Source organism: Cystoisospora suis, assembly GCF_002600585.1.
Source record: "Cystoisospora suis strain Wien I chromosome Unknown contig_181, whole genome shotgun sequence".
Classification (NCBI taxonomy): Eukaryota; Apicomplexa; class Conoidasida; order Eucoccidiorida; family Sarcocystidae; genus Cystoisospora; species Cystoisospora suis.
In genome coordinates, this window is record NW_027152983.1 from 1058 (window position 1) to 25109 (window position 24052).

Consider the following 24052-nt stretch of genomic DNA (forward strand, 5'->3'; position numbering starts at 1 on the left):
CCGCCGGGCTACCTCGTTACTTGCCGCTGCCGGCGCCTGGCAGCGGCATAACAGCATGGTCTGTGAACTGGTGGAACTGCCTGTGGTGCTCCTGCGCGATTTGTGAAGCTTGAATCTCTGCTTTTCTGACCCACCTGAGTGTACTAGAGCACGCCTTGATGAAGGCAGCTGTCACCCCTTGAGTGAGCCACTAGTGGTAGGGTAGAGGCGAGCTTGACAGTCGTGGCACCAGCACGCGTTGCCGGGCGGAGGGAGCGCACCGCTGATCGGTCCCCGCCTACGCTACGTCAGGGCATCCGACAGTACCGGCGAAAATACATAATCCCTCTAGTTGTAACGAGCCAGTATATAATTTTGCGTTGCTGTAAGGACTTATCGGCTGAAGCTAGCCCGCGTAGTATGGTCAACTTGGACGGTTAGAACGCTACGCTTTGCTTCGCGTGCTCATGACAGCTAGCGAGCGCCGGTACTGGAGTTCGGGAAGCGGGAAGACAAGGTCATTGGTCCTTTCAGAGGTGGGCGGCTATCATTCTCTTCTCCGAAGTGAGTAAGTGTACATGTGCAGCCGGCGGTCCGTACGCTCAATAATCCATGACTGGTTTGAGCCACTAATATCCGAGTTTGAGAGCCTTCATTCTCAAACCGTCTGTTTATCCTCTTCCTTGTCTGTTGTCTTTGGGGCGCATGCACCAGCGTTTCCGCTCGCTGGCTACGCACGCATTCTCAGCTGTGTGCATCTGTATGTTCTCGGGCCCAACACGAGATGCTCTTCCTCGTGAAGGAACGAATGGCCGTTTCTTCCTATTCCTTTCTCCATCTGCCGCGAAGCGACTCTTTTGCGTAGTGATTTGCGGAATAGCTCCTGTGAACTCGCGCGGTCCTACCGAACCCTTGCCGCAAGCTCAACAACGCACGGACGCCTCACGTTTCACAAACTGGACAAGGAGGCCGGAGTCAACCTCGCCCCACAAACAAAGTTACACTCAGTACAAGTGTCAGGTTAGTATCCCCTGGCACCCATCTCATTTTCTGCTTATCAGATGTAATTGCAAAAAGGCAGGGTTCGCGAGCAGGGCTCTGGAAGAAGCCACAGCACCAATCGCCACTACTACCCCCTCCTACTACATTCGCGCGTCTCTCATGTTGTAGGCTTTTGTCTCCTTGTTTTTTCTGTATTCCTCCGTTCCGCGTACGCCGCGCCAACGCCATTGTCAGTTTTCGTCCCTCTTTCCCTGTGCATCTCCTCCCGTCCCGTCTACTAATGATTAGCGACATAAACCGGCCGCGTGCTTGGGCGCCGTGACAGAACTGCACCTTGGTTTCTCTTGTTCCCCCGTACACTACTTACCGTGCGTTCCTGTCTTCCAGCAAGCAAAGGAGGGGACTAGAGAGAGGTGTGTAAGAGGGCGAATCGTGTCTCCACCGATCGTGGCGGGTCTTTACCCGGAACTCATATCTATTAGTTATTTGCTGTACACTCGGCTACGCAGCTATGCGTAAGACACTTTCCCATATATTCAAGAATCGATAACAGGGATCCATGAACGTCAATGGGCATTATACGAGATCGCTTTCACCGTAGCACACTGCTTCGTGTATTACGGGGCAGATGCGGCACTGGCTTGAAGTCCGCGCAACTACGTCACTCGCTTTCGTTCGACGGTGAAAGAGAGAGGAAAAACAGGAGACAATCAGCACCTCAGGATTTGTACATCCTGCTGACAACGTTGTTCTCTGACTCCCCAGTAGAATCTGCTCCTTCTCCTCCTCCGAATCGCAATGACGCGTCAAGAAGCATCCCTTTCTTGCCCCTTTCCTCCTGGTGGGATCGGGAGTTTGAGAGCTTGTTGGACTCCTGTGTCATCCTTGCCAATGGTATTGAAGCATCAGGATAGTTCGTCGCCCTCTTCTACGTCGGTCTGTCGATCTCATACACTCGACGAGGACCCACAGAAGGTCAGTGCGGCTGTTGGAGATAACATTCCATTTGGCCGTGGGGGTGTGGCTGCCTTTGCTTGTCTGGGAGTCTTTCGAAGAGACGGGAAAGCAAAGAGCCTTCCCTCTTCTTTTCGTCAAACAGAGGAAGAACAAGTACAACAGACAGAGAAGGTTCTTCTCGGGATGCCACCAGGATCTCCTGGTCGTCAACACCGGGACAACAGTCACGATAACGTCCATGCAGCTGAGCCCAGAGATTCCCTTTCCTTTATGGATAGCCATTCAGTCCACCGTAATCATAAGGAGGTGCTCAGTTCGTGTCTCCGCCAGAGGAATGAATGCTGGGGTCTTCTCGTAGGGGGTGCCTCGCGATACGCAGCAAGCAACGAGGTGTTTCTTTGGAACTTGTCGGACCTTGAGAGTCCTAGCCTGGTAGAGGGTTCTTTGTTATATCCTCCTCACAGCACTGATTATTCTTCCGCCTGTTTGAAAGAAACTTCCTCGAGGACAGTGCAGCAAAGGGGACGCGTTGAAATGCGCTGGCTGCGTGTCTCCCCTGCGATGTCGGCAACGAGTCCAGCCAGCCGGCTGTTGACCAGAGAGGTGCCCACAGCTGGAGACAGCAGAGACAGCATCTCGCGTGGCGTCTCTTCGGAACAAGTCCCGGTCGTCAGCGAGTTCTACAGCAGAGAAGGAAGAGTAGATCGACAGAGGGATGCAAATCCTCATGTTCCCTGGTGTGAAGATCAGGAGACTACGAAGGCGTTAGCCAGCATCCCAGCCGTTAGTGGATCTGCATGTTTTTGTGCACCTGTTTCTTCTGACTATCACCACACGAGAGAACGAACTACTGAAGAGACGAAAGACGTCAAGCTTTTCTTATTAGAGGGCGAAACTCACAGAAGTGTCATCGAGGAATTCGCCTCTGTGCTTGCCGCACATCGTCGGTCTCCTGTCCCTAGTAGTGGAGAGGTTCCATCGGATAGTAGAGAGAATAATGAAGGTTTCCGTCGGAACAAGACAGACGGAGAAGGGGGAAGAGGAGCTCTCCAGCAACCCGTTGGAGACGAAGAACCACGGATCTCTAGAGCCAATGAGAGGAGGGAACGAGGTGGCGGGGAAGAGAGATCTTTAGACAAACGTGAAGTTGCTGATATCCCAAGAGATAGACAAGAAGGAAGGAGAAGTGAACTTGTGGAAGGAAGAAAGATATGGTTTCATGGTGGTCAGAATTTCTTCACCAACGAGGTCTATGATAACGTCTTCAGTATGGAACTGATTCGAGGTAGGATATGAACTTTGTAGAGGCAACGCGATGCAGCAGAGGGTCACATCGAGTCATGAGCCCGACCACACAAACACATATCTTTATCACATGTAATCGAACCGACGTGCGCTGATTGCATTCTTCATATGCGATTTCTTTAGTCTGTGTTCATAAGTACTTGCTCAGGGAAGTTCTACAGGTTGCCATTTTTCACGTAGAAGGATAGAGAAGATGCTTGCGTTTCCTTCAAGCTCTCACAAGTGTCTCAAGTCTCTCTGCTTGCTATGTTACTGGCTATACTGTCCGGTCCGGCTCCTGCAGGAGAAAGCAAAAGAGAAGTAGACGTTGACCCCCTTTCTCTCCGTGTACGGCGCCTATCACTCCCCTCACAGACGTCATGCAGCCCTGCCTCGGACAGCCTTAGTCGCGAGACTTCAGCCGGTGGTCCGACACCCTATTCCACGTCTTCTCCTTTTCCTTCTACTCGACCTCCCTCTACATCTGAGGCAGATCATTCAGTTCGGGATGGGCATATTTCGTCTTCTTCTTTTCCTCGGGATCAGAATGACTCTTCAGTCTGTGTATCGTCACCGAGAGTGAAAGAGGATATGAAGGATACAATGAATTCTCACAAGCCGGCTTATGTTTTGTCTTCTCCGACGGCTGGAATTACCTTGGACAGCCCCTCTGTTGGATTCGAGAAGCCCCTGGATGCTCCAGGTGTATCAGCACCGTCTAAGCCTTCCTCTTCAGCGCCGAGCTACGGGTGTTGTAATCATAGAGATCCGGCTTGTCTTTCTACATCCCCAGTGTGTGAGCCCGCCTGTCCTTCTTCCTCTGCTTGTGAGAAACCGCCGGGTGAAGATGAGAGTTGTCAACCGCCTCGTCTTAGTTCACATGCGGTGGCCCCTGTTCTCTGGGAGCCAGTAGGTAGAAGAGACAGTTGTCGTGGGATAAAGGATGAAACGGAAGAACTGTTTCTTTTCTTTGGAGGTGGTCGAGGCTGTCAGACATTCTCCGATGTCTGGCTTTTCAGCCCAAGTGAGTAAGATCGACACTAGGACTGTCTGAAGTAGCAGTCGACGTATACGAATGCTCATATGAAGCTATCATTGATCGCGCCGCCTCCCCTTACCGGGGCTGCGTCAGTGGAAGGCGGTGCGAGGAAGGGGGGCTCTGCCCAGGAAAGAATGAGCTCCGTCCGTTGTACTGTACTCCACTATGCACATCAGAAGATCTACCCTAAGACTGATGAGCGTAGTCTTACGTTCCACCTCCTTTTGTCACGAATAAAGAAGGTACGCTGCACTCGGTGACGCTACCTTTTTGTCCTACTCAGGTAGGGATACTCTTCCCGTGTGGCCGTACAAATAGAGATGTGTATGTATATGTATACATATGTACGTGTATACCTACATACTTTTATCTTGGAATCGTCAGACGCGTTCACACGAGGCCTGTCACATCTCTCTCCGTCGTCTCTACCGAGCTAGCTACCAACGTCACTGAAAGCGTGCAGTAGCAGCCAGTGAAACTTTGGAATGGCTTAGAGCATTCCTCAGAATCTTCAGCGGCCTTGAGCATCCGCAGACATTTCTTTGAAAACGCTGCGTCTTTTGTGCAAGAGAACGCTTTCCATCATATTGCGTACACTCAGTGTCTCTCCCGGCGTTCTGTCTCTTTCAGCATACCACCGGTGGGTCGCGTCGTCGTCCTTCCTTGGACCGGAGTTGTTGATTTCGCCGCGTTCCTCTGAAAGAGAGGTATCCAGTCTTATCCGGGCGGCCTGTGACGAAGGGTCTCGTGGAAGGACCTCAGGAACAACGGGAGACCAGCGCTCTCACGCAGCGAGGAAACAGCCTCGTGCCCGGGAGCTGGCAAGCTTGAATGCTTTGCCGTCACCTCGGTTGCCCTTACCAGCTTTTATTCTCTCGTCTTCAGAGATTTACGATGACTGTCATGTGGCCTGTTTCGTGCTCATGGGAGGAAGAGGTGAATCTGGGGTCTTTGATGACATCTGGGTCTTGTATTTGATCGGGCGGCCGGCGCGCAGCAGGAGAGGTGAGCAAGGAGAGGCACGCGAGGAGGAGGAGACACAAAGAGGGGACCGCAAAACGGCGAAGGAACAAAACGATGTGGAAGGAAAAAATTATCGAAGTAAGCGGCGAACCGAAGAAGAAGATTGTCTCAGAAGAGTTACCGTCGGACAGTATGACGACGACCCATTACAAGTGGATCAAGGAGGAGGGCTGAAGATGAAGGAGAAAAAAGGACATCCGTTTCCTGCGATGACGCCGTCTGTTGTGAGGAAGAAAGATTCAATCGTAGCGCCTTCTATACTAGACTCAGAGTGCTTTTCTACAGTATGGAGGCGGTGCGGTCAGCTACCCTTGCCACTGTGCTGCCATAATGCCCACGTAAGAATAACGAACTCATTTTGTTCTGAAATCTTCCACTGTACCTAGGACACCCGGGCAGAGACAGTGAGAGTGGGCTGGCGTTCCCTCGAGTGTGTGTAGACCTCGTGCCCCGACGTCAGCACGAGAACAGAACGATTAGCGCGTCATCCTTTCCAGTGAGCACCGGCAAGTAGTATAGCGGAGACCAGAATTTCTGCAGTTCCTTTGGTTTGTACGTTGCTGGTATCTTTCACACCAGCCTCGTCGGCGAGTCAACCGGGTACCTGCGAATTGTTCCTCCGACATACATCCAGTGCTACTGGCACGCAGGATTTTCTGCTACAGAAACACCGAGCGATATGACACCGTTTGGCCACTTGGGCATCTGCCGTTCAAAGCAGAAAATCGCTTTAGTTTCACGGTGACGCTTCGGGGCCTCCTCCTTCCCCCGCTCACTGATATTACAAATAGATACTGGTACGGTAACTAACGGCTTCCTCGGTCTGCTGAGAGTCAGAAAGCGATGGGCTCGCGTCACAGTAATCGGATGTACTCCCGTAGACTGCGGGTGGCGACTTGCTTAAGTTAGAGCTTCGGGGTGTGTAGCTCAATGGTAGAGCAAGAGCAACCGACTGCAGATCGGTAGGTTCATGGTTCAATTCCGTGCGCGCCCTTTGAACTCCCGGTATTACCCGGGTCATTCTGAGACAGACAGGAAGGCAGTTGTCTAGATCTTTTCACGCCCAGTCTTGTTAACGAATATGTCACGAACCTGCCAGTTCTCTTTACGAATGTCCCTGCGTAAAGGCCTTCCCGCTGCCGAACTACTGCCGCATATATTTGTGTGTGTCCTTTTCCGTGGAAACTTGCACGCTGATTATCCCGCCTAATTCCAAATGTCCGTGTGATTCTTACAGCTCTGGTTCATTCATTGCTAATACTGCTGCCGGGATGTCCCTTGGGTACACCGCTCATGGACAAGCCCGGTTCTTCGAAGCACCCAGTAGCTAACCTCTGGCCTCTGTGTGCAGGTGGTCTTTCTGTCCCGGGCGAAGCTTCTCTGTTGATGTTGTAGGTAGACCCAGACTACATTTTTTTGGGGTCTCTTGTTGTGCGGTGATGTCTGTTTCAGCTTATTCCTGCTTCTTCAGTTGGCGACCCTCCGCAGGTCCTGCTCTTCGGCGGCGCTGATGCAACTTTCTCACCGACTAACCAACTCCTGATTGTGGCTTTCCGCTCGCCCGCACACGAAGAAGACGAACGGAAAGACGAAAGAAAGGCGGAACAAGAGTTGAACGTACCCCTTGTTGGAAATCTGTCACGGGCGACTACTGAAACACTCTTCCCGGTGTTGAGACCCACGTTCACGTTTATCAGTGTTGCTTCAGCTCCCTGTGCTCGATTTGCGGCTGCTTCTCTGTTCCTTCCTCCCGACGTTTTTCCCCAAGGTTGCCAGGGCGTAACTTATTCTGCGTCGGACAACCACTTGCCTGCTCGTCGGGAAGAGGAAACGGCAGATGCCTGTCGTAAGCGCTTAGAACAAGGGCAGGATGCCGGTACACTCTCGAAAATGCAGGGGAATCATGAGAAGACCACAACAGAAAACCAACGAGGAAAAAGAGTCAAGGAGATCGGAACCATGCTTCTCTTTGGAGGGGTGACACACGGTGTTGATCTGAACGATGTCTGGATGCTTCGCCTTTGGCGAGACAACTGGAGTCCGATCGCTACACGGTCTGCCAGTCTCCGAGAAACTTGAGCTCGCGCTTTGTGGAGGGAAAACTGGGGACCTGTCATGTACGATGGTGCCCTGTGCGGACTGGGTGGTTCTGACACCTATATTCCTGTGGCTCAAGATACACGCATTGTACCGGCCAGGTGCCGCATGGTGTCCGAGTGCAGTGCACGCAACCTTCTCTCGAAGATCTTGTTGGACAACTCTTGCCTGCCTGCGGCAAGCGACTTGAAGCGTGGACACTTCGCTGTGGATACACACGCTGTGGAGGAGGCTAGCAAAGCGACAGGAGTACTGATCTAGCCGCGCCTCCACTTGAAAAGATTGCCCTTTCTCTTACGACGGGTATCCAGATCTGAAGTGGAGGTCGGGAAAGACACAAGCCCTTACCTCTCATGTCGGCACAAAATCCGATGCTGCCGGGCCGTGCGTAGCTTAGCGCTTTCCCACTGGGCGGCACAGCGGGCTACACAGAATCCCGGGTTGCCGCGCCGCCGTCAACAACAGTTGGCAATGTGCAGCCTGGCCTGGACGCCCTGGCTTCTTGATCCCGAGTTACGACCGTCTGGCGTTATGCCGCGCTCCGGTTTACGCCTGAGAACACGTGCCTCTTTCTTTGAAAAGGGTTCTACCAGGATCGCCTCAACTTCTTTATTATTACTCCCCGGGAGAGTCTGCAGGACAGTGCTTGCAACGTGCGCGGCCTGTTTCCTGGTCTGTGCGACTGCAGCAAACTCGGGAGGCTCCGGGTTGCGCTGTGGTGTGTTACCGGAAGCGCCAGTCCGTTGAGCAATCTATAGGGGTGTACGCATAAAGACCACATGTGAGCCCGCGGGCACCGCATGAAGGGATTCCCGTTCGTTACAGGGAAAATACGCAGGCTGCCAACACTAACTTCTCCAGATGTGGACACCTCTTTGTCCTGTGCGTGGCGCGTGCTATACAATAGAGCCGCCTCTACCCACTGTGCTTCTACTGGACTCAACGATAGCGGAAGGTTCGAGACACCTCGCAAGCGAAGTGCGCCACCGCCTCGGTGCGTCGATCTGGGGTTGTGACGAGCGACAAAGAAGAGAGGTTCCAAGTGAGTTATGATCTCATGGGGTCGGTAAAAGGGTAAAACCAGTTTCGTAAGAGAGTCGGATGCCGTACCCTACTGGAAGTTACCGACTTAACAACGCTGTCGGTGCCCCAAGCGCCCACGACACCACCGGGATGTGGTTCTGTTGGGGGTCCCATGTTTTACACTTGGAGTGTTCGCGCACTGGAAGGCTGCCTGCATGAGAGCCATCGCACCAACTCCTCGTCATTGGCGGATTTTTGTCTAGTGCCACCGGTCCTGGCGCAGCGGCATCACAATGTTAATAGCCTAGCGCCACATTGGCGCGAGACCCACTATGTTTCTAAACAGTTTGGGCCGGTTGCTTCGGAGCGTATACACGCCAGGCCAGGCCAACAGCTACTTCCTCGGGCGCGACAGGACACGCGCGCTGCTAGCGGCATTTCCGTGTCTACGCCGGGATATCTGAGAAAACGGCTGTCTGTTGGCCTCGGCACAGGTTATGTACGGTCTACTGTCAACCCTAAGTCTCTCCAGGAGAACCACTGTGCTCCGACGTGCAGCGCCTCCAGTATTCGGACTGGAGAGAAACACAAACCTATTTGAGCGTAAATAAACCAGGATCCTGGAGTTCCTCAACGCTACTGACATCTCGTTTCCATCAGTTCGTGCGTACTCCCCGGGGTTTGTGCTGAATGCACTACTCGCCTCGTTTTTGATCAGCCACCTCTCTCTCACAAAGCACCAAACACACGAAGCGAAAACGTTTTACACCCGAGAACAAGTGGGCACGGGAAACCGCAACAAAGCACACGCTCCACACAATTGCTCCACAATCTACACGCAGTGAAGTACCCGTGGGCGAGAACCCCCGAACTTTTTACAAAACGAGAAGTGACCGAATTTACTATTCAGTACAGCTAGGAGTTTAACTATCAACGACAATATGCAACAAGCTACGCTGCAAGGCTGTCTAACTGGCGTAGGTGTCTCTTCGACCGCTGACTGCGATGCTCTCTAGAAAAGTCACTGTGGCACAAGAACCGGTTGTCCTCTGTCTTTGACAGTCACGTCAGTGGAGACGTCACCGCTCTCTCGGCTGAAGTTTCTTTGGAATTTCCAAGACAGTTGGTATTTTCCATCGAGTGAACAACGGGGTTCTTCTCCATAGAACCAGTTTCTGCTTCTTTTCTCTCTCCCGACTCATCTTCTGTCCCAGGAACCGAAGAGGCGGCTTCTCGTTCATTCACATCACTCGAATGCCCATCGGTCTCCGTCCCGCCGTTCTGCCCTCGTGGCACATCCGTATGCACTGAGTCTCCCCCCGGGCCATTCTTGCCGTGTTCGATTTCGGCTCCCGCCGTCTCGTCTGTCCTCTCTCCCTCATCCGCTGCAGCCTCTCGCACCCCGCTTCCCTCAGCGGTGCATGCAGAGTTTATCACTGTTGTTGGACTAGGTGACGAAGCCATGGTCGACAGTTCTACGGAGTCTTGATCTTTTGTCTCGGAGGAGTTTGAATGAGCGGCTGACCGGACGGGCTTTCCAAATTTGCCTACACCACCACCATAGATCCCTGTACCAAGTAGCTGTGCCACAGCGGCACTCCCGGCTAACACTGCATTCGCGGCTGTTGTTGTCAAACTGACAGGCTCTTTCTTGGTGCCTGTCTCTGGTTGTTTTTCTTGCGCATGTTCCTCATTCGCTACTCCTGTCTTTTCGCTCGACCCCGGCAAAGATTGGTGGCAATCCGCGTGATTTTCCCTATTGCTTCCTGCTGGGGGTTCTGAATGAGAAGGCAGGCCCCCATGGGGAGCGGTGGTAGCATCACGGTGCTCGTTTTTGACGCCGACTCCTACAGAGAGAGACACCGAAAGAAGCTTAATTTTCATAGTTCTTTTGGGAAAAAAACAGACAGAAAGAAACTCCCCACCTCACTTCCCCAGCACACTCCTTAGGCAAGGGAAACCACACGTGGTACTATTAGACCAACAAATTCCACCCCTCTCTCTAGTTTTCAAGACCTCCGTAAGACACGCATTCACAGAATTCACCTGAAAGAGAAGAAGACTATCATCATCCTACCCTTTTAGCAACAAGTGCAGACACCCAAACCAGGATTCCAGCATCGACAAATATCAGCAACGGCCTCATACAGGCTTTACACCGCCTGCTTCTCACCCAACGACTTGGACCCGTTCAGTACAAGAATCGTTTCTGCTCCCACACTGAGGTGTAGTGACACTTCTCGAAAGACGGACAACACACCAGGAGGCCGAGGGGAACATCTTGAGGTACGACTTATCTTCATGAAATTTCTGTTCTCTACTGTCTATGAACGAACAAAGGCATCTACTGTCCGAACTCAAGCTTATTCTCACCTGACTGAGTTGAAGTTTCCTGCTTTATCTGCCCCGGGGAAGCCTGGACACCACAAGGGTTTAACGTCTGTTGAGAAGATGACGGGTCTTGACTCTTTGGTGGTGTGATCGCAGCTCCTCCTCCAGCTTCCTGGATAATGCGAAGCACTTTCGCTGAACGGAAACAAAGGCGGTATATCCAAGAACATGTAGGAGGTGCATGTGAGAACATGTACAGAAGCGGCTGTGGGTGATGACGCCGTGGTATTCTAAACTGTTGCCTGTGCCTGTCTGAAGCGGGCTTGGGACAGACGAAGAAAATGGAAGATGTAACCAGTACATATAGACATATACATCGATAAATCACAAGCATGCATACATTACATACCCATGCATATCTGCATGCTTCCGTATCTCTTTTGTACGCAGAAAGGTATTCTGTGCAAACTAGCGTTATCCACAGCGGGCTCACTTCTGGCAGTGACATGAGTCCACATACCTTTCTTCATAGCAGCAGACGGCTCCGCGAAAACGACACTAAGAGGCCTTCCATCATAAGAGCTGCCTATAAGAAACAAAAAGAAAGACAAAAAACCAAAGAGATTGATGAATGGCTGGAAATGTCACACAGTTCACCAAACACACCTCCTCCGCCTTACATAGGAAGGTGGCTGCGCAAAATCAACAGCTAGCTCCAAGTACGCTGGACATGGCGAGCCAGAGAGACCGGTTTACCCAGCCGGCGCCCAAGCTACACAGTGGCGGGTATAACCGTACGGAGAACTCAAGTTGACACGTCGATAACAAGGCAAGGACCCTAACACGCGTTTCAAAGAGCACGCTCTCGCATCGGCAATCTAATCAAGGCCATCACAGCAGGTTTCCTCCTTCGTGAGAAACTCCCCTTGTTACCATGTATAGGACGGGTGACAGCAAGACGCATAGAGAAAGATATCATCGAGTCCTGTTGTCTAGAAAGCGACAGCGGACGCGCCAGTGAGCGAAGACATCTACAATCACGCCCCTGGGTGATGGATAGAGAGAAGGGATGTGCATACACTTCAACAGAGAATGCCAACATCAGTACTTTGTCACATACAGTTTAAGGTTTAGGATCTAGAAGAGGCCATTTCGAACGACTAGCATCTAACACTAAGCTAATAACCATACAGCGAGGGAATGAGAAATCGCGATAGACCCACTGTCCGAATGTAGACGCGTAGTCTGATCTTGAGAAAGCATCCATATCAACATCTCACCTTGAATGCCTGACATAGCTTGGATGGCAGAATCGACGTCTTTAAACTCAACTAGAACAGGTACTCCTTCCCCTTTTGCTGCCTGAGCCGTTGCGAGGTTGTCGAGTACATCTACAAAAAGAACTTCACCGTAAGCAGCTGCTCTGATACGAGCTTCTGAAGCGGTGGCCTCTTTCAACAAGGGTGGGACCTATAGACCCAGCAGCAGCAGAGACAGAGAGGGATGGAATCACATCGGCAAAACTGTTGTAATGAATGTGAGACGTTTCGTGCTTTGTTCCAAAGAAGCCAACGAATGCCAAGGTCTTTCATGTGATCATAGCTACGCTTTTATGTTACGATAAGATGACAGGCGCGTGTAAACGAACTAGTCTTGAACACACAGCTCGTCATGTAGAAGAACCCATGGTGAGTCCTCTTTGCTAGGGTGCCTCTTCTCCTCTGTTGTCATATCCCTATTATGATAGAAGGCAATCGACAGATAAGCTTGTAAGCCTTTCTAAACCTTCCACGCCACCAACCTCTTCTCTTCTGGTCACCCTCCCACTTTCCGTAGCTCGTGCCTTGTCTAAGACATACGCCTACTGATGAAAACACGTAGATCCGAGAGAGTCACACGTATGCGTATGTATATATATATATACATAGACGCGTCTGCGTTTTGACGTATCTACATATATATATATATAGTAGACACAGACACGTTCAGTAAACACACGGGAATGCTGAGGTCATGTATAGGTTGCGTCAAGAGAAAACGAAGAGCACGCCATATTGCGCATGCAAGAAGGCAAAGTTGCCCTCTCCAATTCAGACATAGGACTGAAGAAAAACGAGGAGCACTTCACTCTTCGTAAATGAGCACAGAAAGTTACTGAAGTGAGGACAACTATCAAACTACACCGATAGTTCTTTTGATGCTTTGTCTCAGGTGTTAACTCGTAATCCATGATGGCTCGGAAGCCAAGTTTTCTAGGCACAGAAGGCACAGCTGCCGCCCCGCCTAAAGAGTTCATCCCTACATCCTTCATGGAAGAGGCCGAAAAAAGACGACAACAAAAAGAAAGACGGGGGGTGTGAGGAGGATCGAGCGTTCGAGAGAAACTCACCAGTGGCATAACCGGTAGCATGTTATGGATCGCGATAACCCGACTAAGAGTTCTGTGAGGAAGAAGAGGAGCAAACCACACAACATACGCACACATTAATAATGCTGAGCGGTGGGTTTTTCCCTCGCAACAAGAAAGAAAGAAAGGAAAGAAAGAATTTCCTTTCTCTCTCCTCTCTCCGTATGTATCCTGAATGGCTGGCTCAGAGTGAGAGGCTCGCTTCCGTCGAGCCAAAGTGAAGTAACATCTCGGGGACTGGCGAAAAGACAGTAGACGTTGAGAATGAACAGACATTAAGTTAGCGAGAGAGACGTATCGTCGTTGGTTAAAGAGATACAAACTCCACAGCAGAAGAAGAAAGAGATAAGCAATTGAAGAACCAGGGGACCAAAACAGACAGTCCATGTGACGTGAACCACAGCAGAGACGACACATAGAAATGTATCGGCTCGCGTAGAAAGAGTTGGTATGACCATGTCGAAGTAGAATCTAGGCTTTAACAAAGAGCCGATATATGCATGAGAAACAACTTGAAAAGCACGAATGCGTGAGTAAGCACACGGACATCCGAGGAGAGGGCAGGATCGAGCGAAGAGATGAAGACAGGAAAACAAGCAGAACCGCAGAAGAAAGGAAGGAACGGAACCGACTGTAAAAATGCAGCAGACACCTTTCTGTTTTCCCCCTTGGACAACAGAGGTGTAGATACAGCACCAGTGCAGATGCATGCTTTGAGATCACACGTTGTAGTACGTCTGTAACCGAAATCCTGCTGTCGCAACGCGCGTCTTCGTCTTCATCTTCTTACCCTACGATTGACGGAGCCGCGGGGGTTGACGTGATACCGCCTCCGACCTCTGAAGCTCCTGGCTGTTTGACTTGGCCGTGCGGCATAGCTCGACGCACTTGAAGTACACGATCCGCTGAGAAAGATGAAGAAACAGAAAAAGAGAAAAGTAATGAATGTGTCCCTACCGTTCTATGATACATGAACTCCACTATGGAAAAAGTCCTTCGGAGAACCGCAGTGCACAAAACAAGCTCCCTACAGATACTGGTCCTTCGAGAAAATAAACCTATCCCCTATATAAAGTTGTCTGGATGAAGTGAATAGATAGATAGATAGATAGATTCGTCCCTTCAGGCGAATGTGTCTCCCACCTATAAACCCGTCAATAGCAAGAGACAGGGAGTGAGTGATCATACGTCCACACAACCCCGTACACAACAACCAAGGTAGAAAGGTAATACATATAGATAGGAAATAGACACATAATGAGAGAGACGGGAGAGAGGGGCCAACACGGAGCCACATCTATTTGGTCGAAAGAAGAGAGCCTCTCTCTAGATTCATGTACCTCATCATCTTCCTCCTTTGAGCTGGAAAAGAAAGATGTCCTACATCGTTCCTCTTTCCTTATCTTCGTACAGAAAAAAGAACCGAGAAACATTCTTCCCTAAATATCATGATACACTTGAAGACAGAACTTCCTTACCGATACGCATGTTGTTCAGCCCTGCCACTGCTACGTCCGTTACATTCGGATCGAGATACTCGCAGAAAGCAAAGCCTTTACAATCTCCACGCTGAGGATCCTACCAAAGGTGAGAAGACAAGAGTTCACACAGAATAGACTTCACACGGTTCTATCTCTCATGGTGGCTGTTAACACATCCATTCTCTTCGTCACATGGCTACACCTCCAGCACACTGGGAGGTTCAGATATACATACATAGAAATACGCGCCTCCTAAAGCAGGTTCTCCTCTACGTGGACAACATCATACACATACATGTCGCGCATAGCAAGAGAACTGTCCTAAGATGGGTAATTATACCTGTATGAATGTATATGGGTTTCTCACAGACAGGTACTCGTAAAAAGCCGGGCCCCTCACATTAGAGAAACCTCACTTCGGGTGTGACTACAAATCTATCGTCTCCTCACTTCCACGGTGCATATGTGTATCTATCTATCTATCCACCTATCTAGATAAACATATTACGAAGAGGTCATACAAACTCAGAAAGACATGACAGAGAGGGCGGCTTGCCTATCTGCCGCGCCGCAGACAAAGACGAACTGCGACGTCGAGGTTCGGAAAGCATGAACAAAGATCAAAAAGAAGGACGGGACAGAGGAAGAAGGCTCCTGGCTAGCTGTGATCACTCACCTTGACGACATGTAAAGCACGGAGTTGGCCGAAGGCCTCCAGGAGTTGCTAAAGAACAATGTACAAAGTACACACACAATACACCACAGGTTGATACACCGAAGTGAATCGTGGCAGTGTACATCCACTTGAAACATGAAACGACCTTCACATTGCCCTTGACGAGAGATACGTATTCAAAATACATGTGGCAGGAGGTCAGTGTATTCAGAGCTTGCACATACACTGTACGAAGGAGGTCTATACACTCTAATACACCTACCACGTAGTTTTATGAAAGGAGAGTATAGAAGTGGATAACTCTCAAGACAAGCACGCAAATGGCCTGAAACCGAAGTCCTGCCTATGCAGAGAATACATAGAGACTACATGTAAAGACACATACTTATCTACGTATACAGCAGACACATACTTAGCTACGTATACAGCAGACATATGAAACAGCGCAACAGAGATACCACTGACCTAGTCAAGGTCGACATATCGGTAACACATAACACAGCTTTCTAAGATAGATAGATGAAGGATACATAAATAGATTGGAGACAGACTAAAGATCCATAGACTGGACATGCTAGAGATGTATAAAAGACAGAGTGGGGAAAGACAGAAGCATAGCTACGATTGAAGGAAGCGCTGTGAAACTTGCATTTTAACCGGAGCAGAGAAGAAAGAGCCCTTACCTTGCAGCCTTGATCTGTAATACTATGAGGGAGACCCCCGATAAAGATTTTATGAGGACTATCAGGAACTGTCGTCGAGATAATGCCTAACGCGCCCGCTGAAAAGAACAAAGCGATCGATATAATCGAGTACCTCTGATAAGAAGTGTAGGTGCACCGACTTAATGAAGAGACACTTTGTAGACACCTGATAAGAACACTCTATCACTTCAAGATCTCTCTCTCCGATCCATGTCGAAGATGCCTACGATGTATAAGGAGAAAAAAAAATGAACTTCGTCAGAGTCGCCCTTTGCATTTGTCGTGTGTGTTCGCTAGGACTGGAGCTTCAAGCGTTTAATATCGACAGACTGGGTAACCATACCGACCAAGTAAGAATAGAAAGACGGCAATCAGGCACATGTAGATGAAAGCTAGGCTCAGGATGACACAACAACGAGACGTGTCGATGTCTCCGCGTAGAATGCCTTCGCGCTGTATACTCTATTACTACAGAACCAGAAAAAAGACTGAAGTGAACAGAGGATCGACAACACCACTCTCCTCTCTCCGTGTTCAACGTCATTCCTATTCGGGTGTACCTGTATAGACATCCCCGAACTTAGGCATTGTGCGCGCATGTTCAGAGTCACGGCTAAACATAAAAGTACCGAGAGAGCCGAAGACGGAAAGAAAGAAGAGACAAGAACAAGAGAAAAGCTATATATAGTAAACAAGGTCTCACCGATCAGAGACGTTTGAGGAGGAGCAACGGTCGCTGGAGCTGGTGCACACGGAGGAGGAACTGCAAGACCTGTCATACTCCCGAGACGAGCTCTTTCCTAAAGATTGATACGAGAAGACGAGACCGAGAAGAGAGGAATTAAACAGAGAGAAACTATCTTTTGTTTCCATTCAGAGAAAAGACTCAAAGGTCAGACAGCGCCCTCCTCTGTCTTAAGGTCCTTGTAGACAACACGACATAGCGACGAAAGCGAAGGAATGAAAACACAACGGACAGAAAGAATCAGAGAAAGAAACGCACAGGCCAAGAAGGTCGTTCTGTAGACAGGACGTCTGAAGACTGACGATACAAAGACTCGTGAAGACATCCAAGTAACGGAGAACGGAGACATGACGTCATGACTACTGCTACAGGAAGTCGAGACAGATCTTCTTCTTCTCTGTCGCTATCCATACAAAGAAAGAATCGAATCATCTAGAAAGGACCTATACCAGACAATATGGCCTTGCAGTTCCTACTGTGTTCCCTCTCCACTCTCATGCACTCCATGTAAAGCAGGAAAGAACACTACGAGAGGAACAGGAAAGAGGAAAGTCGTAGGAGGCACCATCTTCGTTTCCTACAGTTTTTAAGATCACTTGAAGACTTTGCATATCTTTCTTTTCCTTAGCTTTGAAGGAGAAGCCATTCTTGGTAAGACGATGACAAGAAATGAAAACAACAGAGTAGAGGCAATACAATCGCGCTGACGAAGGCCGTCTGTCTGATCTTTCTTGCTCACAGTAAGAAGAGCAGATCGTGGGAGAGAAAAACATACCTCCTGAAACTGCATTTCTGCGAGCTGTGGATTATAGTCCTGGGGTCTCCGAAGAATGAGCGGGCATCCCCTCTGTAAAAGAAGAAAGAATTCGATTTATTTTCTATGAAGTTGAGGGGCACCCCATGGAAGTAAGATGATGTATGCGCGAGAGCAAAACGAACGCACGAAAAACTAGTACAAGGAGATCAAGCACGATACATTCAGTCACAACCCAAGTTTAACGTATGTTGAATCACGTTCAGCTCAACATAAAAATCTGGATGTACCTATCTATATCTGCAGACATATATATATATATATGTATTTGCATCTGTATACACGTGCGTATGTTGCAACACATAGAGGATTGAAGGCTGGAAGCCTTACATCCTAAGCTGAGACCCATACACCAATACGAAAGGATGAAGAGACAGGAACACTCGACATCACGACAAATTATGAGCGCGAAAGGAAATAGCTAAGAATCGACTTGAACGTGATCGTGAGCGTCCATCGTCCACATCTTCTTGAGCAGCTTCGGAGCGACGTCGATTTTCTTGTCAGCAAAATAGTTTTCGAAGACCGTCTACTCACCCAAACAACTCCATCAAGACCAATAGTGAAGTTTGCCTCCTCAATAGAGCGATGCTCTAAGAAGGCGAACCGCCGTGTCGTATTAACATACACATGGATAATCTGAAGAAGAGACACACACAGTCGGGCATGCACCACAACAAGATCTCTCTGTAGCTAGTAGCGCCGCAGGGGAGAAAAAGATCACGGAAACAGGCCAACGAGACGACACTGCTGAGGAGAAGAATAGGGATAGGACAGAAACCGTCTGTGCATCCGGAGAGACGAATCGGCTACCCTTCGCGTCTCAAACAGGTGTACGTGTACATATATACATATATATATATGTATACACATGTCTGCATGCATACATACTCATACATATTCAGCAGAAGAGTCGTGGCCGGGAGTTGTTTCGCTGTTGTGACTTCTCCGTGGCATATCGGGTGGTAACATCACAGGCTGCAAAACCTCTTCTCAACGAGCTGAGGTTCGCCCGCGAATGAGCATCAATCCACGTTATAGACTTCCGCCAATAAGGACAGAGCCGAAGAAAAAGAAGTTTTCTCCAAACGACACAGATGACAATACAGCTGCAATCGGCATATGATGCTGTCCAGGATAAATTCAAATGAACGAGAATGTTTGCACCTAGGACGTGAGTTTTGAGTTTCTCTTTGTACCTCTTCTTGGCCGCTGGGCTCTCTATGCCAGGTAGCCACAGGAGGCAAGACGCGATACACAACTATACACCAGGACTTATCAAGAGCTGCATCCCCAGTATCTCCAAGCATAGGTCTACACATTTGCATAAGTATCTATACATATGTATATACATATATATGGACTGTTTGTATATGTACTGCTTCTCTCACTGTCACAGGAAAGATGCTCAGTGAAAGAAAAATGACAGCCTTTCAGACAGGAAGATGTAGAGAAAGAACTAATGAGCTAGCTTACCGTCTGTCCCGGAACTTTGTTAGGGAGAAGACCTTCGAGTAGCTCATTGAAGAATTGATGAACTTCCGCCTGTGTCGCAGGATTTGGCAAGTTTCCAACATACACTTTCCTGTATACTCACAAATGAGAGAAGTCGCCTGTTTCTTTTTCTTTTCTTCAAAAAAGCAGCAGACACTTCTTCACTTCCTTGAATGAACACCTAGAAGCAGTGAAAAACCATGATAAGAAAAAGAAGCAGCTAGCGAACAGTCTTAGCCGTGGCTGCGGATAGCCATGTATGAAACAATGCGTGTTTGCTTGCATACAACGTCACGGTCACAGTAAGAAGACTTCCGTTGTTATCGGGTGTGGACTTCTTTCGCGAGTCCCTGGAACACTCATGCACCTTCCCCCTCTATATAAGTGTGTATGATTATACATGGAATGGTTGGAAGTCTTGAAGACCCTTGACTTTCTCACCTCGCATGTCGAGTCTGGGGATTCAACTCCGAACCGGGAATGTGTGGCGTTGCTGCCCCCGCAGCTGTACCACCCTAAAGAAAACGAAGCAGAATGGGATGAAGGTGGAGTTCACTGAAGGCCTTTGTATGAAGCAAAGCCGTGACACTAGTGCATGCATGAAAGTTGAGTTTCCAACGACCGAGAGGCATGAGAAGACGAACGGGAAGAGACGGGAAGCGGAGGAGAGTACCCTCTGGACAAGATCTTTCACATAAGATTTCTTGGGAGAGATAGATGGACTCGTCAGAAAGGAGAAAAAAAATACATACGGGGGATTTCACCACCGGGGAACTAACAGGAGAGATACCAGGGAAATAGTTGGAGAGACCAAACAAGGAAAAGCCAAGGACGAGGGTAAGACAAACAAGGCTGACCATCATGTCTGCAGGAGAGATAGCGGGATAGCCATGAGAAGAAGAAGTTTTGATGCTTTCTCAGATGTTTCCCTCTTTGACATGAAACCATTGGAAAAAAACAGAGTTGTTTCTCTTTCCTAACTGTACTAGAAAGAAAGTCTTTGTATCAAGGAAGCGAAGCTGGCCGGAATCCACGAGACACCCACAGAACCCAACACTGGAAAGGAAAAGAAAGGAGGACAGGAATCTGTGTATGAGACATATATACATATATATGTATGTCTCGTGTACAATTTATATCTGTCTCATGTACACATTCCTGTCTTCTTTTCTCCCCTTCTTTCGAGTGTTTGGTTTCTGTGTATGTATTCCGTTCTCCCGGAGACTTCAACAGTCTTTTGACCGCGCTATCCCGGTCAAAGACTGCAACATGCTTCCGTTGATTGGTCGTCCAAGTGCGGTGTAGAAGGAGACGTTAGAAGGGACATGGGTAGTCTTTGGATGTATAGGAGTTGTGAGTAAAGAGAGTTGGATGAAAGCCTTCAGAGCGATGTGATTTCTATTATGTCTTTGAAGGAAAGTCTGTCCCCCTACCTGTAGAAGCTCTGCCGTCTTCATAGCCATCTGAAGAGCCATAGCCGCGTTATTGGTAACAGCCTGTCTAGCGCTAACTGCAGCGGCTGCGGCTGCTGCAGCCCTTGCAACATCAAGCGCGACTTCTGCTCCAGGGCCCGCTGAAAGACCCCCTTTCATACCCTCCTCGGCAGGCTTTAGATCTGAGACACTCGGGCTTCCTGAGTTATTCCCGAGTAACGGTTTACTAAGGACTGAAGCTACTGCTGCAGCTCCTGCGACAAACGCTGCTGTTGGTGAAGAAAGAGGAGCCGGAGAAGGTGAAACAGCAGTCGAAGAATAGGATGGAACTGGTGTAGGTGAAGCTAAGACAGACGAAGCTTGATGAAGTCCTCCTTGTATGATCCCTGGTCCTCCTTGGACTGCAGCAGTGCATGCTGGATGAGTAGGCGAAGCGGCAAACCGAGATACTTTGTGGCTGATACAAAGGCAAAGGCAGAGGCCGAGTGTGAAAAAAACTTCTCAAAAGATGTTCTTTCAGGCAAGGTGACTACATGGTCCTGCTCATCAGGGATACAAAAACAATATCTACATATCTATCTACATGTGCATACTACGTAGTCCTCACATCGGACAGACACTATCTATATATTTATCTACACTTCTGCTTACGGTTCGTTCACCCACACCCTGTTCGCAGTCTTGCTCGGGAGACGTCAGGGGAAGAAGCGACACGGTGGCTCAACAAGAAAGGAAGGCCTTCAACCAGCACCCAGGAAGAACTGTCTCTATTGAGTCGACTCGAAATGTACTGTACACGAGATCGCTACTAAAAAATAACCAGAGCAAAAAGGAGAAGAAAAAACGGAATGGAGAAGCAAACCTTTGTGCTGTTCCCCTACGCTTCAAAAGAAATCAGTCCGGAAGTCGCGTCGACACGTTTCCATAGAAGGAGTGTAACTATACCGCGGTCCTCCTCTAGACTCCTCTGTTCTGCTGTCTACTCATCCCGTTACCCAAACACCAGAGTCACGTCGGGCACACCTGTAGAGAAACCTCATACAGACCGGTAACTACCTAATTCACAAACTCTGTCCCTCTCACATTCCAAGGCAAAAAGTAAATGAGGCTATACTTTGCCACCCGCGGTCCTTGCAGGCCTTTCGCCAACGTTTCCCACGTACAACGTCACTTCGGAGTACGACCACGCACTCCTTTTCCTTCTTTCCTGGGAACGGAGGGTCGTCTGGCTGCCCGGCTCTAAACCGAGAGAGTATATATCAGTGTACGAAAGCCTCTACGGAAAAGACGACCCAACACTTCGGCGAGGGGGAAAGGAGCTTCGCTTCTCTAGTTTTAGGTGTACCTACACACCAGGCACCTCACCTTGACTCGTCATCTCCAGCACTGTCCGCCTTCCTCTTCGCACCAGCGGCACCATCAGCCACCGAAGGAGAGGCCGACTGATACATGGTGGGTTAAATGGTGTTGTCGGACTTGAGCAAATGAGCTAATTGCAGAACTGCCTTGACAAGTCAGCGGAGAAGGGATGTTTCCCTTGTCCTCCCTCGCCGCAGCGCCTTAGGGTGACAAAAGCGAAAGCGGATAGCTCCAGAAAAACCACTTAGCTCAGTCACCAACCAGATAGAGAAGCCACTCAAGGCCTTCGCCCCGCGCACGAACTGACGCTCTCAGAACCACTTGGAGACCTGCACGCTTCGGAACGGGCAAAAGATGGCCGCTTCTTGGAAAAATATGGTGACAGCCACCACGCACGGCAATCAGCGAAAGAACTAGTGGTGCACAGAAGCTACGGTAATACTCATCACGGGCCGCTGAATAAAAAGAACAAGGGGGGAGAACCACCCGCTTTAGTCCTCCTAAAAGGGAATGTGAAGGCATGACACCACCTTTCTCGTGCCCGCTACGAAAGACCTTGAAAGCTCCTGGATACCCGCGGACCAAGCCTTCACAAGGACTAGAAGTGAGTTTGTCTGAGAAAGAAAAAAGACACGGCAAGGCGGCGGTTACGAGAGTTGAAAAAATATGCCAAGCTGTCGTTGCATGCGACAGCAACAGTGAATAACAGTCCCTGCCGCAAGGTCTCCGTCAGCAAACCCACAGGCCAAGGACTGCAGAAACCAAGAGTGAGAGAAAATGGGCAAAACACAGTCCATTCAACCCTTCCAGATATACTGTATAGAGATCTCCCCGAGCATGGTATGCAGGGAAACCCTGTCTCCTGTCCGCTGTGTTGCGGAGACTTGGTATGGCGTGCCATGAGCGGGAACAGGTCGATATCGGAAGGGTGAAGAGGAGGTTTAGCTGCACTAGCGGTCGAGAGGAGACGACACAGAAGTATGATTGGTGATACCAGACACCATAGCTGACCCTTGAGAGTGACGCATCCGTGTGACGTTGCTTCCTCCTGAAACCATATCTCGAGACTCGACTGTGCGGGAAACTCCTGCCAGTCACCAACACAAGGTCATAAAAGTTTGACTGACGAAGCAGCGGCTAGGCTCAATCATTATAAAGAGATGTTTAGAACGAGCTTGCGAATCCAAGCCCCAAGAAGGCCCTTTCCCGTCCGGAAACAGCGATGGTGATCGTACTTGCTGTAAGGGGTGGGAGAAGGCTTTTCCTGCGAGGCACGAAAAACCTGGGTCAAACGTGAACAGCCCCGCACTTCTCTCCTCTTTTTTACCCCCGATGGCATGAGCGGCAGCCAGAACCTTTCCACGAGGGTGTTGCCTGTTGGCTCCCAGTCTCATCGTCGTGCCTCGTCTGTACGGTTACCCGGGGTGACTAAACCGGGGACAAAAAGTGTGTTCCTCTATCGTTTGGTCTAGAACGGCTGCTAGAAAAGCTCAGGAAGGAGGCTCGTCTGTTGTTCAGTTTCAACGGCACATACGTGAACGCTGACGGCAGGTAGTGTCGGCCGTGCTCAGGGGCCGAACTGTTGTGTGAGACTTGTCATTCCTAATAACTTCCCACACTTTTTTGAGCCCACAACAGTGTGCACTTCGAAATAAAGTGTATGACCCATATCGCTGGCATCTTATGGAGACGGGTCATCAATGAGGGAGCGAGGGTCACCGATCTTCCCAGAATATCATCCCGGCTGTAGTTGCTATTCGCGGCTTTGCGCAAACTGTTGGGCGCAAAACGCAGGGCGGAGACATGCAGGGAAATAGGGCAACAAATTTTTCGTGGTCGGCATAGAAAGGGCCGCAGACCACGCACTTATCGAGGGCTCGCTCCGCTTAGTACCGCAGTCTGAACAGAAGTCACTTCCTGGGCCCATCGGTAGTAAGCGGCACCTTAGTCCCGGAGAGGTCTGAGGTCCACCGAGCCTCACAAGCCGCTACTCTCGGTCTCAGCACGGAAAAGGGGCTCGCTTAGAGAGTGTGTTTTGTCTGTTACTGTTTGCTAATCTCGGTAGAATGCCTGTCAACGATCAACCTACTTTATCCAGTACACGCGTACAAGGAAGTAGCACGACAACATGTAGTGCCCGAGACAACGTATTAGTCCGCAGAGATACTGGCCTTACGAGGCAACGTGAAGAGGGAGAGAGAATC

The 24052-nt window shown here is 49.6% G+C and overlaps 2 protein-coding genes across 2 annotated transcripts; one reads left to right on the forward strand and one right to left on the reverse strand.

Annotated features, from left to right (window-relative positions):
- The first annotated feature begins 741 nt into the window (after window positions 1–741).
- Window positions 742–7839, forward strand: CSUI_000433 (uncharacterized protein). The gene is made up of 4 exons (XM_068060667.1): window positions 742–3223; window positions 3527–4246; window positions 4892–5622; window positions 6737–7839. Exons 1-4 carry the CDS (start codon window positions 1780–1782, stop codon window positions 7361–7363), a joined length of 3522 nt encoding a protein of 1173 aa, XP_067927355.1. The 5' UTR covers window positions 742–1779; the 3' UTR covers window positions 7364–7839.
- A 1284-nt stretch (window positions 7840–9123) lies between these two features.
- Window positions 9124–22866, reverse strand: CSUI_000434 (rna recognition motif-containing protein). The gene is made up of 16 exons (XM_068060668.1): window positions 21855–22866; window positions 20490–20946; window positions 19498–19571; window positions 19039–19147; window positions 18100–18201; window positions 17524–17595; window positions 16707–16803; window positions 15983–16080; window positions 15300–15347; window positions 14621–14720; window positions 13933–14047; window positions 13125–13176; window positions 12016–12205; window positions 11229–11321; window positions 10778–10930; window positions 9124–10251 (listed from the first exon to the last, which is right to left on the reverse strand). The coding sequence occupies exons 1-16, from the start codon at window positions 21938–21940 to the stop codon at window positions 9467–9469; spliced, it is 2631 nt and encodes an 876-aa protein (XP_067927356.1). The 5' UTR covers window positions 21941–22866; the 3' UTR covers window positions 9124–9466.
- Between the last annotated feature and the right edge of the window lie 1186 nt (window positions 22867–24052).